Raw genomic sequence first — 16088 nt, 5'->3', positions numbered from 1 at the left:
ATGGTCTTGGAGACGTTTACTAAAAATCAATAATTATTAAAATAATAAAATAATAAAATTGAAATGTTATTGAACACATTTTAGTCAGTGGTTTTATTGACCAGACATCCCATTTGCCAGGTAGTCTCGCGAGTTTGACAGGCGTGCTGCGTGATTGACCGATGAAGTGCGCGACTGCGAGCGACTTCTGAGTGACAACAAGAGCCGAGGATTTTATACTTGGAGAGAACAACCAAGACGAGGTAACAAAAATGGTTTTAATCTTTGACATAAACGCTCTTTCCGCACAGTTTTATAGACAAACGACGCTGCTTTCGGTACTCAAGCTAACAGAATTTGCTTGCGTTGATTTTTTTTTTTTAATAGAAATAGAAACATGTCAGTCATCGTTGATACATCTCAGTATTTTATGGTTTTAAAGTATGTATATATTTTTTAAACCCCAGTATGCTGTTTTGTGTTGTTTCTTGTAGTTGACACTTGAGTGATCTGTTGTTGTGTTGTGCACCTGTTCCTTGTTGGTCATTCTATGGCGTAGAATCTACGCACAATTCTCAGATTCTAATGACATTTAACTCAATGGTGTTCTTAACGATTCCAATGACAATATGGTTGGGTTTGCAAAATACCAAATGTGTTTTCTATTTTTCTACAGCCGGAGCTGCCGTCAATCTTCCTCAGGAGAAACCATTTGAGAGAAGAACCCTTTAAATTGACAGGTATCTGATACAATAAACTTGAACTGTTAAGACAAAAAAAAGGTGATAATGTCATGATAATATATTTTTTTGTGTGGAAACAATGGAGAATGCTGTGAGAACAAATTCATTATATAAGATGATGATGATGATGATGATAGAACCTTAATAATATTGCATTTGCAACTTTATCCTTTATATTTTAATAGTAAAATTCAGTAAAGTTTCAATTTATAATATATATCTTTTTTCATTTGGCATTATTCACAACTTTATTTTTGTAATATTACTAAAAAGCTAAAGTTTATTCTCAATATAGTTCTCCTTTTTTTCTCGTATATTAATATCTAACTTTCATAAAATTACTGAAGGACACATTGTCGTTTAAAAAAAACTACTTTTTGATGTGTGCTAAACACTTCCTGAATGTACAGTTAACGGAACCGAAGTTGAATATATGGTAGTGAGTTGTCAAGTAATGCTAAAGTTTTTGTCTTAAGGGCGTTTAGCCTTTAACTGAGCTAAAATCAGCACTGACAAGTTGTCAGCTTCAGGAATGTCGTCCTGCAGCATTTCGAGCTCTCCGGCACGATTACTAATTCCTTCCTTGTCTCAAGACCATGACTTTCATCAGGCAATATGGCATTGACCAAATAGACATGTCCCTTTCTCTCTGAAACAACTTGACTCGACTGACAAGAGCCACTTTCTACCAAGTACTGCTTGTAGCAATACCACCCATGAACTATTCTAGGTACAATGGTTTAGTTCTGCTTCCAAGACAGTCGCTGCTCGTTCCTAGCTCGCTGGTTGAGTGCATTCATCATTGTCTTTGTGATGCTCACAGTGACAAATGAGAAAAATAAATGCACAAGTTAACATTAGCGTGCCTCTGTTGGCTTGGCAGCAGCGGTGACTGTCATATTTAAGTACTACATGTCATATGCGGAATGTGTAGGCACCTTTTTAAAACTTTTATTATGATTTATTATTTGTATTTATTATTATTCAAACAATAAATTAAATCAACCACTTCACATTTACAGATGTACACATCATCTGATCGTGTGATAGCTCTTCTCACAAATTATTCAATATAACCACCACTGGCGCACTGGTTAGCACGTCCGTCTCACAGTTCGGAGGGTGTGGGTTCGGTTCCATCCCTGTGTGGAGTTTCCGTGTTCTCCCCGTGCTGGCGTGGGTTTTCTCCGGGCACTCCGGTTTCCTCCCACATCCCAAAAACAGGCTTGGTAGGTCGATTGAGCACTCTAAATTTGCCCCTAGGTGTGAGTGCGAGTGCGGATGGTTGTTTGTCTCTGTTTGCCCTGCGATTGGCTGGCAATCAGTTCAGGGTGTCCCCCGCCTACTGCCCGATGACTGCTGGGATAGGCTCCGGCAGGCCCGCGACCCCCGTGGGGACAAGCGGTATAGAAAATGGATGGATGGATGGACGGATAACCACCACCTTGCACAATGGAAATAAATATAATGTCTTGAGATATGAGCTTCATTTGGTTTTTGAGCACACTTTTAAGTCGCAGCATTTTTAACCCAAAACATCTTTCCCCACAGAACTGAACTACGCTTGTGTCTTAAAAGAAGTCACTCTTATCTCAAGGCAGCGCTGTAAGCCCCAAGGTAAAAATAAAAAAATGCATGTGCACAATCACTCCTCTTGCCAGTTATTAATGGAAGATTGATTAATGGAATGATTGGCTCAGAAAGTGACATCAGAGTACCTTACCAGCTGATGATGAAAACAATAAAAGAGGCATTTAGACTGAAAACACTGACGTAAAAACTGACCATCAGTTTTGGATTACACTCTGTGACAATTTTATGTTAGCGTACAGTCACCAAAGACCGACAGAAAAGAGTGATTTTTTTTTTTTTTTTTACACACATTTTTTCTGCTGTTATAAATCTTATTGATATTGTCTCTCTGCAGAACAACATGACTGGCCGATTGGGAGAATATGGGACGTCCCGCCATGCTTTTGTCTTCCCCAGGGGACTCTGACGTTTAATTAGACCCTTGCTGGCCGGAGAGGCTGGGACGGCAGACGTTCTGATTGGTCCTCAGCTGCTCTGAGGAGCTGTCAGCGAATCCAGTTTGTGTCAGGGTGAGTGTCACTTCCTCTTCCCTGCTGCTGGCTGCTGCAGTCAATCAGCTTATTGTGCATGAATGTGTGGATGTGTGTGGGGGGGTGTCCCTCCTGTTTTCCTCTACCAAACAGCCGGCCCAACCTCCTTTCCACTCCCATCCCCCCGCACACACACACTGTGGTGAATCAACACTCACACACTCGTGCCACATGAGGCCATTCTGTGAGTGTGTATTTTTGTGTGTGAGTCAGTGGAGAAACTTAAATGAGCTTGTGCGCCCTTGTGTTTTCCATACAGCAGCAGAATTGAGAATCATCACAGCTACGCTGAAAAGTCTTCTTCATAAGGTTTGTGTCATTGTTGCTTTGTATTTTGAGTATGAGAAAGTACTTTTGCATTGTATGTTTGCTGGACTCCTCCACATGGAGCCACATTGGGATGACAGAGTAAGATAGAAAAGAAGAATAAGATAGAATGCAACTAATATGCATGATAGAAATGGACAGAGTTTTCCCTAATAGGAAATAATACCGACAATTTGATACGGGGTGAAACTGTTGCTGACAAAGCTTTGTTATTAGCTGGAGAGGCAAATTTTTAAATTTGTGTTACAACATTAACACGTAATTTTTTGAACCGCTTATTGTATTATTTAGTGTTAAAAGACAAATAAGATCACTATTCGTTTGCTGAGAACGATCAAGCTTTTTGGAATGAATTTAAGATTGAGCATTGCCAGCAGAATCAGTTTTCTGGAATTACTTAGAAACCTTAACTAATGCCCGTCAACCCTCACCCTGGCTTGAAAATGTCATTTGAAACACTTGATGCTAGCATGAAACCACACTTTCAAACTGCAACCCAGCCTTGCTTCATTTGAATTGCCAAGCTTTATTTAAAACCCTAATCCAGGGTTGAATCAGAATTAATAGATGAACTCCTACTTGTGAAAGCTGGCTCAAAACTTGTTGATTAAAGTGACAAGGTTGCTTATGATGACTAGTTGATCAATGTTATTCCAAAGTAACAGCGATTTACGGGACATGTCGTGATGAGAAATCACAGTGTTGAGCTAATAGATGCTTGAAATGATTTACATGATTGTGATTTCCTAAAATGTCTTATGATTCATTCGCGCATTAGATTCGAGTCACCGCGCTCGTCGTTCCGCAGCCGTCGCAGTACTAATTGTCTCAGCGGTGCGTCCGCAGATGCTTTGTCAACGTCTCGCTCGGGCTCCTGGTGAGTTAAGCTCCTAATCGTTCTAGCTTCCCACTTCCATGACAAAACCTTAGCGACTGCTGCTTCCCTTTGTGCATCCAACAATAACAACAAAACCTCGTCACCTGTGGCTCCCGCCCGCCCCTCTCTATGCGCTAATCAAAGCTAAGCCACACCACACAATTGTACCTGTTGTCTATAATTAAACAGACTTTGTACCCTGTGCTACCATATCAATAAACGTGTTATTTTATTGTACTCCAATAGAGTGATCTCCATCATGGAGGTGCCGAGGATGCCTCCGCCTGTGCCCTTACCTCGCACAATCTTTAATCCCTCTCGGTCTCTGGGCGCTAAGAAGAACCTCTCCCTGAGCAAGCCATCACCGGAAGAGGGAAAGATTCAGGAAGAGAAGGATCTAGAGGACGATGCATTTGGAGAGGATGAAGAGGAGAAGAGTGCAGATGTGACCATTTCTTTAGTGGAGGAGGTGGACAAGATGGCGGAGGAGGAGAAGGCAGCAAAGGAAAGGGATGCACAGAGGCAGCTGTTGTCCGTTCAGGAGCTGTTGCAGTCTGAGAGAAATTACCTAAGAATGATGCAGATCAGCACCTTCACCATCAGGAGCAACCTGCAAAAATTACAGGTACAGCATACCAAAATGTGTTGGTGCAACGTGATGCCCATAAAGCTTGGCAAAAATGCAGAAACATCTCGCCAGGTAACATTTTTGCAAAGCTGCTTTACTGTCAGTTGGTGAGCCATGAGCATGGCAATGATATGCCTACAAAACCTGCAAAACCTAAGTTGTCACGTGCTGATAGCTTCATGTCAGTCGGTCCCAATAATACCCGAAACAAAATAGAAAAAAGGAAGTGTACAGTGACTTTTGGGACACTTTATTAGAACTACAATACGAACAAGGGCAGAGCAGAAATAGTAACAAAAAAGTAGGAAACATCCGAACCAGTAGAACACGTCGGCCACTTGGCTGGATTCCTCCACCTGTGTGATTGTTAATCACAGTGGAGCTAATGAAAGATGTTGTGAAGAGTAATGGAATGTGGCTTTATGGAAATGATAATACACGATGGAGTTGTTTTTCGACTGTCAGAAAAAAATCTAAATAAGGAATTGGGTGCTGCTCAAACAGAAAGTAACAAGCAGGATTCATAGCGAGTGTACATGGATAGCGTTATGCTTGGAAAATAAGCTGGCGTGACGAGTGAAATGTCCTAAACATTGTGAATGGTGAAAAATGGCCTAATTTAGACAACGTTGCCATTGTGTAGCACTGTTGAATGCTCAAGTTCCGGGCTTGTTTTCTGGGCACAATACAAATTGTTCATTGTCTCACTGGCCAACTGTTTGCGCATCAGACCGACTCAGCAGCTTTGGCGCACATTGTTTCTTTATGACATCGAAAGAACAGCTTATTATTGGCCAACTATAAATGTTGTTAAACTAATGTATGGTAAATAATTGGGAGATGCCCAGTGAGAGATTAATAGGCCAGTTTTACAGAACTTTTTTTTTTTTATTCAAACTTTTCTCACCAGCATACAAATGCTTGCTAAATTTGGTGCGGTTTGGATTTGGCTAAAGCCCTCAGTAAGGCCATGTAATCCTCTAAAAGTGTAATTATGCTACTGACAACTGATGTTGGCAAAACAATTTAGTGAACCACACCAATAAATACCAAAATGTCTTGTGAACACAACATGAGTGAGTGGGCCTTTTGTTGTTTCACAGTGTGTGTCTTTCTGTATTGTGTCGGTCACAGCCTCCGTTGGCTAACTTAGACAGCATGTTCCTGTATGTGGAGGATGTGATGGACGTGTCCAGTCGGCTGATTAGTCTACTAGAGCAGAAGCAGCTCCAGCCCGGAGAGCCGCTCTTCCTCGAGGCACTGTGTAAGTAGGAACCCCTTTATCCTCTGGCCAGCTTTTATGTTCACACCACACTTGATCTGTGGACTATTGAAACACACGACATGGGGATAGTAGTTGAATTCATGGCTGTGGGTTTTCCGATTGAAAAATTGAGTTCTAACTGTGACAATCCATGGACCTCAAACTCACCTTAAAATCCCCTTGTCTGACTTTCCAACAGGTGACGCGTTCCTCAGCCTGTCCTCTGATATCGAGGCAGCATACAAGGAGTACCTAGCCAACTACAATCGTGTCACCATGGTGGAGAACTCCTATAAACAGAAGGAGGCGCTGTGGGACCAGATTGTCAACGTCATCAAGACATCAGCGTAGGTTTTGAAACGTTCACAAGACAAAGGTTCCTGACTCCCTGCCCTCACTTATGTGATTCCACAGGCCTGAAGTGAACGCCAGCTCGCTGACTTTCTTCCTGGTGATGCCCGTGCAGCGCATAGCCCGCTACCCTCTCCTCCTGCAGACAATCCAGAAGCACACGGACACACAGCACCCGGCGTACCCGCTGCTGGAAAAGACGGCACACACCTCCGTCGCCATAAACTGTCACATCAACGAGTTCAAGCGCTTCCGGGAAGTCGGTGAGAAGCTCTTAAAAGTTCTCGGCACATCTGAGATCAGCCGACGGGATGAGTTTGAGCTCTTTGTTTGTTCCTGGCGTCCTCATAGCCGACAAGTACAAAAAGAGTGAAACGCTGAGCATCATGGACAAGATCAATCGCTTGAATTCGCACAGCATCGCTAAGAAAACAGCCAGGATCGGCCAGTTCATCAAACACGAGACAGGCATGGTTCCCAAGGTGACACGCTCACGCACCAAACACACTCTATAGACGGTGGGCCGTGCGGCAAAAACAATTATAGTTTTTAACTTCCATGTCAGCCATCGGGGCCGGGAGATTTGATAAAATGGTGTCCAACAACCTTCTAAAGAACATTCCGGTACTTTTTTGTTCACGCGCATAAATGTTACACATTAGCAAGTACCGTTCCGCTAAACTGGGCAACTTGACTTAACTTCGGATTTTTCCCCAGGATCTTTCTACACATTTCCTTCATTTCATGCAAGGAACATATAATGAGTGTTCATGAGTGTTAGTGTTTTTTTTCTTGTTGAAGAAGAAGGATTTTATTGTGTATGTATTTTTTTTTAAAGGGCCACCCTGAACAACCCAATGGAACTTTCGAGCAACATTCTGTTCGGAAACTCAGAATGTTGTTCAAATGTGCCGATGAGTCAGACATTCAGTTGAGCATACGCCAGATAGTAAGCAGCTGCATAGCTATGGACCGCGGGACAAGGCTGATGAAAGATTGGCAAATATTAATTATATTATTATTTATTTTTATTGTCTTAAATCATTTAACCTTAACTGTAATTGTTTCTTTAGCCGAAAGTACAATCCTAGCGGATTGTTGCAGGATTTCTTCTTTGTGGTTAAAAAAAAAAGAGAGGAAACGACAAAGAAGAACAAGAAGATGACCACAGATGTACAAAGAAGAAGACGAAGCAAGACAGTCATGGCCACCAACCAATTTTTAATTAACGTTTGTACTCATTCATGAAGAAAGTTAGCTAGCCAAACACCTGCTTTTACTTTGGGAAAGGAAAAGCGCACCAGTAACCGAATCAGTATCAAAACGATGAGTTATGAGTACAACATTAATTCCTCTTCTGTGAAACAATTATATTGTTGTTTAGTCTTCTTTTTAACCACTAAACAATACCAAATCAGCAACAGTAATTTAGCTGGTAAAACAGTAAAAGGGGAAAAGTTTTGTAATAGACTTTCATTCCAAATATAATTGTATCTGATTATTCTGTTATTCCCTGGTATAATCAATAGAAAAATCGATTGTCGAAATATTTGATAGTGACAGCCTTTGGTACGTACTGTTTGTGTTCTGTTGCAGCTAGTGGATGAGGAGTTTGATGCACTCGAGGACTTCTTTAATGTGCTTGAGCATGGCATCTTGCAGCTACTGGACAATGTGGAGCTCTACCTCCATCACCTCCAGGTAGCTACACCTTGCTGGACCAACTTGGCGTTGGAATAAGTTGACGTGCAAAAACATCATCGCTTTCTTCTTTGTTTGATGGTCAGACTTTCCTGGACTGCAAAACGGAGGAGTTTGACCTGGACATGGATGGCGAGAAGGTGCTCATTTGCTATAAGGAGATCACCACTGGACTCAGACAGTGGATCCTGCCTGAATTTGTGAGTGATAAATCAGCATCAACTAAAATCCCGTCAATATATCATTGATAACTGACGTGGTCACTGTTTGCCACGCAGGAAAAGAGGATGAGGACGTTGATCCACAAACCTTTGTGTGCACTACGTGACCTCCTGGCAGGCCCAAGGAACTTGATCCGTAAGAGGCTGCACAAGCTACTTGACTATGAAGTGATTGAGGCAAAACCTTCCCTGAGCTACGACGAGCAGGCCATTGCCAACACGTATAGGTGAGAACGGGCATGCTTTAGTTACAGAAATGACGTCATGGCCTTTCTCCCTTCCTCCTCCCCTCCATCATGCGTTTCAATGACCAATTATTGAAAGTTTTTTCTGGGGTCTATTTCAGATAAACTTGCCTTCCTACCAAATTTCATCTTGCTAAGGACAACTAGCGAGGATGTCGTTTTAGGACATGCTGAAAATGGGCAAAATGTCATTGTCGTGCCAGGCATGGATTCTTGAGACTTTTTTTCACATGCCTAGCAAATTTCTTGTTGCTAACTAAAACAAATGTGGGTCCTAACAGGAATATTCTGGTACTCTTAATGCAGGACAATGAACACGTTGCTGCTCAACGAGCTTCCCAAGTTCAACACCTTGGCGTTGCAGATGATCTGGAGCATGTTGGGAACGTTCAGCTGCCTCCACAAAGACCTTGCCTCTGACTTGCAGCAGCTCTTCCAGAGTTTCGCTCAACAGGTACCAGTCCCATATTGGAGCCAATATCTTTTATGGCTGTTTTCACTTGTTCCTACCATGCCTTTTATCTCCCACCCAGCTTCCTCACAGCTCTTTAAACACTGCTGCATTCTGGGAGTGGGCTGAGACGACAGTGCTCGAAGGGGCGAGGAGGCTGGATACTTTGGGTCAAAATGTGGAAGAGACGCTATTGCGGCCCTCCTCTCTGGTCCGTACATACCTCAACATGTTTTTTTACCTGCTTTATTATTCGTTTGCTATTTACCACAGTGCTACCTTGACCGACCTATATATTTCACTTTCCTAACCCAACAAGGATAGCTTGCTTACTCTTCTCCTTTTTGAGTTGTTTTGACAATAGGCAAAATGTTTGGAATTTCTAATTTAAAAGTGCTAGTTCGTTAAAAAAAAAAAAAAAACTTCTAAGCTACATGTTTTCCATGTATAGTAATTTTATAAATTGTCATATTAATTAATTAGTTTATGCATTGTTTTGTTTATTCTCCAAACATTTTGAATAAAGTGAAGAACCAAAGTAAAAAACAAAGTCAAACACAAGTAAAACGTGAAGAATTCAAGTTCAAAACATTTTTAAGAACCATGAACAAAAGTCAAACCCAGGTCAAAAGCAAGAGGTAAAATAAAAAGTAAAATTTCTAGAAATTTGGCAAAAGAAAACCTAAAACGTTAAAGCTCGTCAAAATGAATAACCGAGTTAAAAACTGTCAAAAACCAAAGTCGGTGACAAGTAAAATTAGTCAAGGAATAAGTCAAAAACCTCACCAAGAACCAAGTCAGCAACCACATGAAGAACAAGTAATATGACTAAATGTAAAACAAGCTTGATGTATTGAAAGCAATTAGAATGGCTTCAGAAGTACAAGTAAGTAGGAGACTTTAGTCGTTGGACGTGTGAATACTATAAACTGTAATTCAATGTGAACCAAACAAGGCGCGATCATCTTTCCTGCTCAGTCGCTATCTCATTGGCTAAGATGATCAGTAGGTCGAGCTGCATGACATCACATGACATTTTTTCTCCCCATCTTTACTATCTGCTTTGGTCAGCCATTAAACTCGTCCTCGCAGCAGCGACTCCAGCAGTTGACGAACAAGCACAGTTCCGACAAGATATACCAGGTGCTGAGCGCCGTGGTGGGCAGCCGAGACCTGGACCTCAACCTCGCCAAGGGAGAACTAGTGGCCGTCATCAGTCAGGCAGACACCCGCGGAGACAAACGCAGATGGCTCGTGGATGCTGGAGGTGAGTGGTTGGGTGCTGGTTGAGAACCAGTCCAGAACAAGTGTAGAACAACCAAGTCAAAACTAGCTGAGCTATCCTCCAAAAACCCCGTCAACAGGAGCAAAACCAGAACCTCGCACCCATGTTGCATCAAGCTGTGTCTAATAACCTGTAAGTATAAGTGTGGTTGCGCTTGTGCCCTGCAGACAGACGAGGCTATGCGCCGGCCTCCAAGTTGACCCGCTATCACCAGGCCGAGGAGGAGCCTCCACCCTCGCCCCATCTGAACCTCCCGCAGGTTACCGGTGGCTTCAGAAGACACTCGTACACGTCCGAACTCCCACACACGACTGCAACAGCCACTCGGCTGGCTTTCAGTCAGCCATGCTTACAGGTGACCACACTCATCCTCACACGCCCTTTACTGTACAGTTAAGTCAGTTACGGCTGTTTAAATGGCAGGACGATATGCGGTAGCTTATATGGATCATCAAAAATATAGAGCGCTGTTAGCAGTACGAGTTCTTGAATAGTCACCGATACTGACACCAAGCACTAGTGACTAGTACTTTTGATACATAAAATTTCCCACAAAAACAGTCACAGTATTTCTTTTGAAAAATGCCTTTATATCCCAAAAAAGCGATTTAAATTAGTCTGAAATGAATGGTCATTTTCTATTCTTCTAATTTCGGGGCTTCTGATTGTAAAACCACGAGCGGGCGGCCGATACTGGTAACGACCATTGTTGCGAGTATCGATACTATGAACTAAGACTGGTATCCGCACTGATTCCAATATTTGGTATTGGGTCTCGCCCATCACAAGAGCAAATACTAAGTACTGAAGTAAGACGGAAGTCTGTCAACAGGTCTGAGGTGAACGAAGGTGCTCAATTTCTGAGGGAGGGGCAACTTTTGCCACATGCCAAAGTGTGTCTTCAGGCTCCGTTTTTGCCATTCCTTAAAAAATCCGTAAGACTGAACTAGTGAAAAAGAGTAACAATGGTTCATGGTAATGATTCTTACGTATTTTCGCTTATGTAAAAAACATTTACTTTACAGGGTCTTTAAGAACCAAACAATAACAAGTCTGAAATAGTAAAACCAGCCCCCCCCCCTAAAAAAACAAGCCTAGAGCCACATCAATAATAGTTATTATTATGAAGCGCGTACATCCAAATAAATCCCTCTTATAATACCCATAATAGTCGGCCGGTTGCCTGGCTCTCTGCACTTGAGTCAATAAACCCCACCAGCTACTTACAATCCATAAATAAAGCATGACTTCAGCAATGACATTTAATTATAATATTGACAATTATAACATGATATAATAGTGTTTATATGGTGCAATCTGAAATGACTCTAACACCAGGAAGTGTGACTACTGAGTGTGTGCATTAGTGTGTGATTGATTGATGTTGTGTGTGTGTGTGCGTGCGTGTGTATGATGCAGTGCACTTCCTTATCGCCTGTCAAAATGACTGAAGGTTCAGGTGACCTCCTCCAGTCATCCCTGAGCTTTCTCTCATGAGAGACTTGCACAATTCGAGGTCACATGACCTTGATAATGACAACGAAGAGTTCATTTCAGGAAACAGGGCCGTTCATTTAACCCCAAATGCGTTATGTTTGAGAGAGCCTTAACTTCCTGGCAACATGCCATCACTATCAGGGAGAAAATAAGGACATTGCTGCATAGACAAGTCAAACGGCATTGACAGTGAAGAAAAAGAATATATATTGCAATAAAAAAAAAAAAAAACATTTAAACAACCATGAAACAATGTTGTGAATAAACACAGAAGTTCAAAACCAGACAAAGAAACTGTCCAAAAATACGTGAATAAACTAAAATCAAAATCCCAAAGCTTGATCAGTAGCCATTTAACTTTTGTACAGCACAGTCAAATGCATTCCCACTGGAGCACTCCAATATGCTAAGTTGCTAACACCAAAAACTGTAGTATGGATGAAAGACACTTACTTGCATTTCTCACTAATATGCAAGATGTAAACAAGCCTTGCTCTGATCGGGCTGCTGTTCTTTTGAATTTGTCATGGCAAGAATAGTTTTTTCCTCTGGTTGCTACTTCTGAATATATGGAGCTCTTGTGGCCACTACGTCTTCATTGTTATTCTTTCCTTTTTTGAGGGGTGCAATTGAAATTCAGCGGGCCATTGGCGAAGTTGTGGCCGGTCAGTTCACCCAGGTGGAAAATTGTTTTTTCTCCTCTATGCCGAATCCCAGCAACCTTGCGGCTGTTTTTCGAATGTAGTCTTCTATATTTTTTATCCCGCCTGCATGCTGAGGCCGCACAACCGTGTGGCTGCGACTGACTGCCGCCCGGTGTGTCTATAGGTGTTTGCGATGTATGGCTTCACAGCACGAGGGAACCACGAAGTTTCTGTGGCGGCAGGCGACCCGGTCCATGTGCTAGAGCCTCACGACAAGCGGGGCAACCGTGAGTGGAGCCTGGTGGAGGTGCGAGGTCGGCAGAGGGGCTATGTGCCCTCCAACTACCTGGCCGTGGCCCCCATCCAGAGCGCGCTAACCTCCTGCCAACCATTCTGCTAGCACATCTGCCGTGGGCGCTCGTGTGCAAAAGGTTAGCTGCCATCATCAACCATAAAGAAATAGATGTGTGTTAAAGACTGGCTGCACACACTAAACAAAACACTGGTTACAACTCATCGAACCACGGCGGGGGGGGGGGGGGGTTCACGACAGAAAAAATGAAAAGGCAAAACCAAGTCTAGCAGTCAAAATACAAATTAATGTATACAGACAAGAACCAGGTTAAAAAAAAAAGTAACTGTGTCAACCAGTCGAAAGAACGTTCAAAAACGTAGTAAGCAATTAAGTCAAATTCTGTCAAAAAAAAGTAAATAGGTTTTCTTGGTTTTAGATATTGTTCTTGACATTTTATGACTCTTTTAGATAAGTTCTGTCATGATTTCTGATTTGTTTCTTCACTCTTAACTGGTTCTTGCCTTGGTTTTCGAGTTGGATTGGACTATTTATTGCTTATTTTTGGGGATTCTTTCGATTGGTTCTTTGACTTTGTTTTTGACTATTCATGAGTTTTTACTTGTTACCTGTTTTTTGGTTGTTACCTTTTTGAACAAAGTCTTTGTTTTTTTTAACTTCATCTTTGACTGTTTTTAGGCTAATTCTTGACTTGGTTTTTGAGTGATTCTTGAAATGTTTACATAACTGTTGCTCAAGTCTTTTTGACTTGGTTTTAACTGTTAACTGTTCTGGGCTACTTGTTTTTTTTTCTTTTTTTGCTCTAAACACTTGACTTCACTTAGTTTATGACTAACTTGATTTGTTTTTTGATTTTGATTGTCTGTCCTGAGAGGTTCTGTTGAAATTCAGCCAGTGGTTAAAAGCTCGGAAAACATTATGTAGCACCCAACCGCCCCCCCCGCCCGCCCCCCACCCCCCCCCCCCCCCCCGCCCCCCAAACCATCCTCAGTGGTTAGTTGTTGGAGATGATGGGCTGTGTGTGTTGTTAACCAGCTAGCAGCTACAATGGCGCCACTGCGTGGACACTGAAGGACCTAATGCTGTTTTTTGCAATGGAGATGACCACTCAATGCCTTCCACATGACTGTGAAGAGACACTGCAGTGAGATGTCGGTGAAATGAAGGAAACGCTGAAGATTTTGTATCATAGTTTTCGTTTTGTTCAGAAGGACTTTTTTATGTTATTACATTAGTGCACTAAAGACATGTCAGGATTTAGTAGAACTGAAATTGTAAATATAGTGATGCCTTGAAGTACTTGAGTGACTGACTTGCAATTCTTTTAAAATCGTCAGATTTAATTTAGACCTAATCTAGACCAAACTCGAGACAGGAACATTAGTTTGCCAAATGTAAACAATTTATCACTAAACTATTTGTCACTCCCAGTTGAAGCTTACTGTCAAATTAAATAAATGTATACAATGTCAGATCACTGTATATTTAAAACAACTACATAACTCCGCTTATTAACAACAAATCATACAAAATCATATTGGCCTGCAAACAATATATGAACACAAACGGAAGAGCAACACACGTAGACAGACAATACTCACAGGCTGGCACATATACAGAACGACTAACTTTAAATTCCTCGTTTCCCGGGTAATTCATAATTCCCACTTTGCACGATAGAAACACACAAAACTTGAAATAATCCAATAAATATAATATTCAAATAATCTAAAACTAGTTTAAGTATTACAAATAATGCAAACACAGAGGTGAAAATTTGATTCTGCATTCTGTTTTATCGCCCTGATGCATGCGGAGAATATTAATAACATTGCACAGTGTGTGTTGCCAGTATTAACACTAACGTGTACGCTTGTGCTCTAAATTTGTATATCTGTATTACTGGTTTTGGGGTGTCTTTTATTAACTTATTGGAGACATTGGAAGTGTCCATTTCGTTGAATGTAGCAGCACGCCAATGCTAAAGATACTTCAATAAAGCTATGAAATCCATCTCATTTCACACGGTTTTGTCTTTGGAATTCTGTCTATCGTTCTCTAAGTCACACTCCAAAATGCAGAATTATATTATCGCCAAGCATTTACATATGTTGTCCTGGAATGTTTGTTTCATTTTGTTCATTTTGTCCATAACAGTCCTAATCTTAGGACAATATTGGAATAGAATATCAAGGTAATTATCAATAGGATATTTATCAAAGTAAGTCATTTTGCATACCTGAAATAGTTCTAAACAATATAACGTGTTTCATTTGATTGAATAATTGGTTAATTATAAATACAAGTATTAAAAAGTGGAATTATTTGTAAAACAAACTACAATAAATACAGAAATAACAGTAAAATAAACTATTTTACATGCTTTTATTTTACATATAAATCATTTGATTTTATATGCTGTATTTTAAGCATGAATTTAAAAAAAATAATGAACAGTTTTACCAAATGCAAATTGGCAAGAAATTTTGGAATATTAAAATAAACATTACATACATTTGTACCTCTTGTTTTTCTGCCCACTCAATAGATCCAATTGTTGATGTTTTTGTCCTATATAATGTGTACACTGAATTAACTTAGCGTCCTGATTTGTTTTGGATGATTTCACTTTGACATGCATTTTTTTTTTTGTGTGTGTGTGTGTTTGTGTGTGTGTCACTTTGTAAAGGCTTAATGTATATTGTTGGTCCAGAGAGATTATTTCTGTTGTTCAAGGTGTCAGCCATAACTATAACTGACGTAACATTTTCAACAACGTTTTGTGTTGCCCCTTAAATTGCCTGTGTTTTTTATGTGTGTACGTGTCAGCTTAGATGTGTTCCTTCATCAGTCTTTTGCTACAAAATGTCTTCAGGCATCTGCTGACTGCTGCTTGTCTGCAGATGTAGCTTGCGTGTGTGTGTTGATGCAGCAGAGTTGCACGTGTGTAACAGGAACAGATCTCATTCTATAAATATCTTATCCTCCAGCTGAACGCGGGCTAAAAATAGAATTTGTCTCTCAGAGCTGCTTCCTAGCGGAGCGCAGAAGAAGTGCACCGACTTGATCTTGAAACGCAGTCAGTGAATTCTTTGATGAATGGTATTCAAAGATGACAAGTAATTACCTTATTTGGTAATGTGATTGTGACAAGTTCATTTGCATTACAAATGTGTCGGTGCCTGTGTCTGCTTGCAACGGTTAACCAAATGTTGCTAATGGAAGCCTCTGGGTGACAGCCAACCATCTGTGCCGCTGCATGCGATGGTGTGTGTGTGTTGTGTAGATCTGTGTAAGTGTACGTGTGTGTAGACGTGTGTAAGTGTATGTGCGGACAGGTTCATTTCAACTATATTGATTTTGTCATTGCTGTACATATGAAGATAATGAAGAAATAAGGTCAAATAGTTTTTTGCGAAGTGTACTGTACTTCATTACA

The 16088-nt window shown here is 41.1% G+C and overlaps 1 protein-coding gene across 7 annotated transcripts; it reads left to right on the top strand.

The window, feature by feature from the left end:
* Window positions 1-105: 105 nt before the first annotated feature.
* arhgef37 (Rho guanine nucleotide exchange factor (GEF) 37) lies at window positions 106-13448 on the top strand. 7 transcript variants are annotated; one of them, XM_061281339.1, is made up of 19 exons: window positions 106-242; window positions 656-719; window positions 2274-2339; window positions 2650-2824; window positions 3108-3154; window positions 4019-4049; window positions 4296-4674; window positions 5812-5941; window positions 6141-6288; window positions 6356-6555; window positions 6644-6774; window positions 7889-7993; window positions 8080-8193; window positions 8272-8441; window positions 8766-8913; window positions 8993-9121; window positions 9982-10177; window positions 10363-10550; window positions 12521-13448. In XM_061281339.1, the coding sequence occupies exons 7-19, from the start codon at window positions 4309-4311 to the stop codon at window positions 12734-12736; spliced, it is 2241 nt and encodes a 746-aa protein (XP_061137323.1). In that variant the 5' UTR covers window positions 106-242; window positions 656-719; window positions 2274-2339; window positions 2650-2824; window positions 3108-3154; window positions 4019-4049; window positions 4296-4308; the 3' UTR covers window positions 12737-13448. The 7 variants fall into 7 exon arrangements, with proteins under 7 accessions (XP_061137323.1, XP_061137316.1, XP_061137302.1 ...); XM_061281332.1 differs by having other exon boundaries at window positions 3951-4049; XM_061281318.1 differs by having other exon boundaries at window positions 3105-3154.
* The last annotated feature ends 2640 nt before the right edge of the window (window positions 13449-16088 follow it).

The sequence above is a fragment of the Syngnathus typhle genome, linkage group LG1, assembly GCF_033458585.1.
Source record: "Syngnathus typhle isolate RoL2023-S1 ecotype Sweden linkage group LG1, RoL_Styp_1.0, whole genome shotgun sequence".
In the NCBI taxonomy this organism is placed as follows: Eukaryota; Metazoa; Chordata; class Actinopteri; order Syngnathiformes; family Syngnathidae; genus Syngnathus; species Syngnathus typhle.
This window is presented reverse-complemented; position numbering and strand designations above follow the sequence as displayed.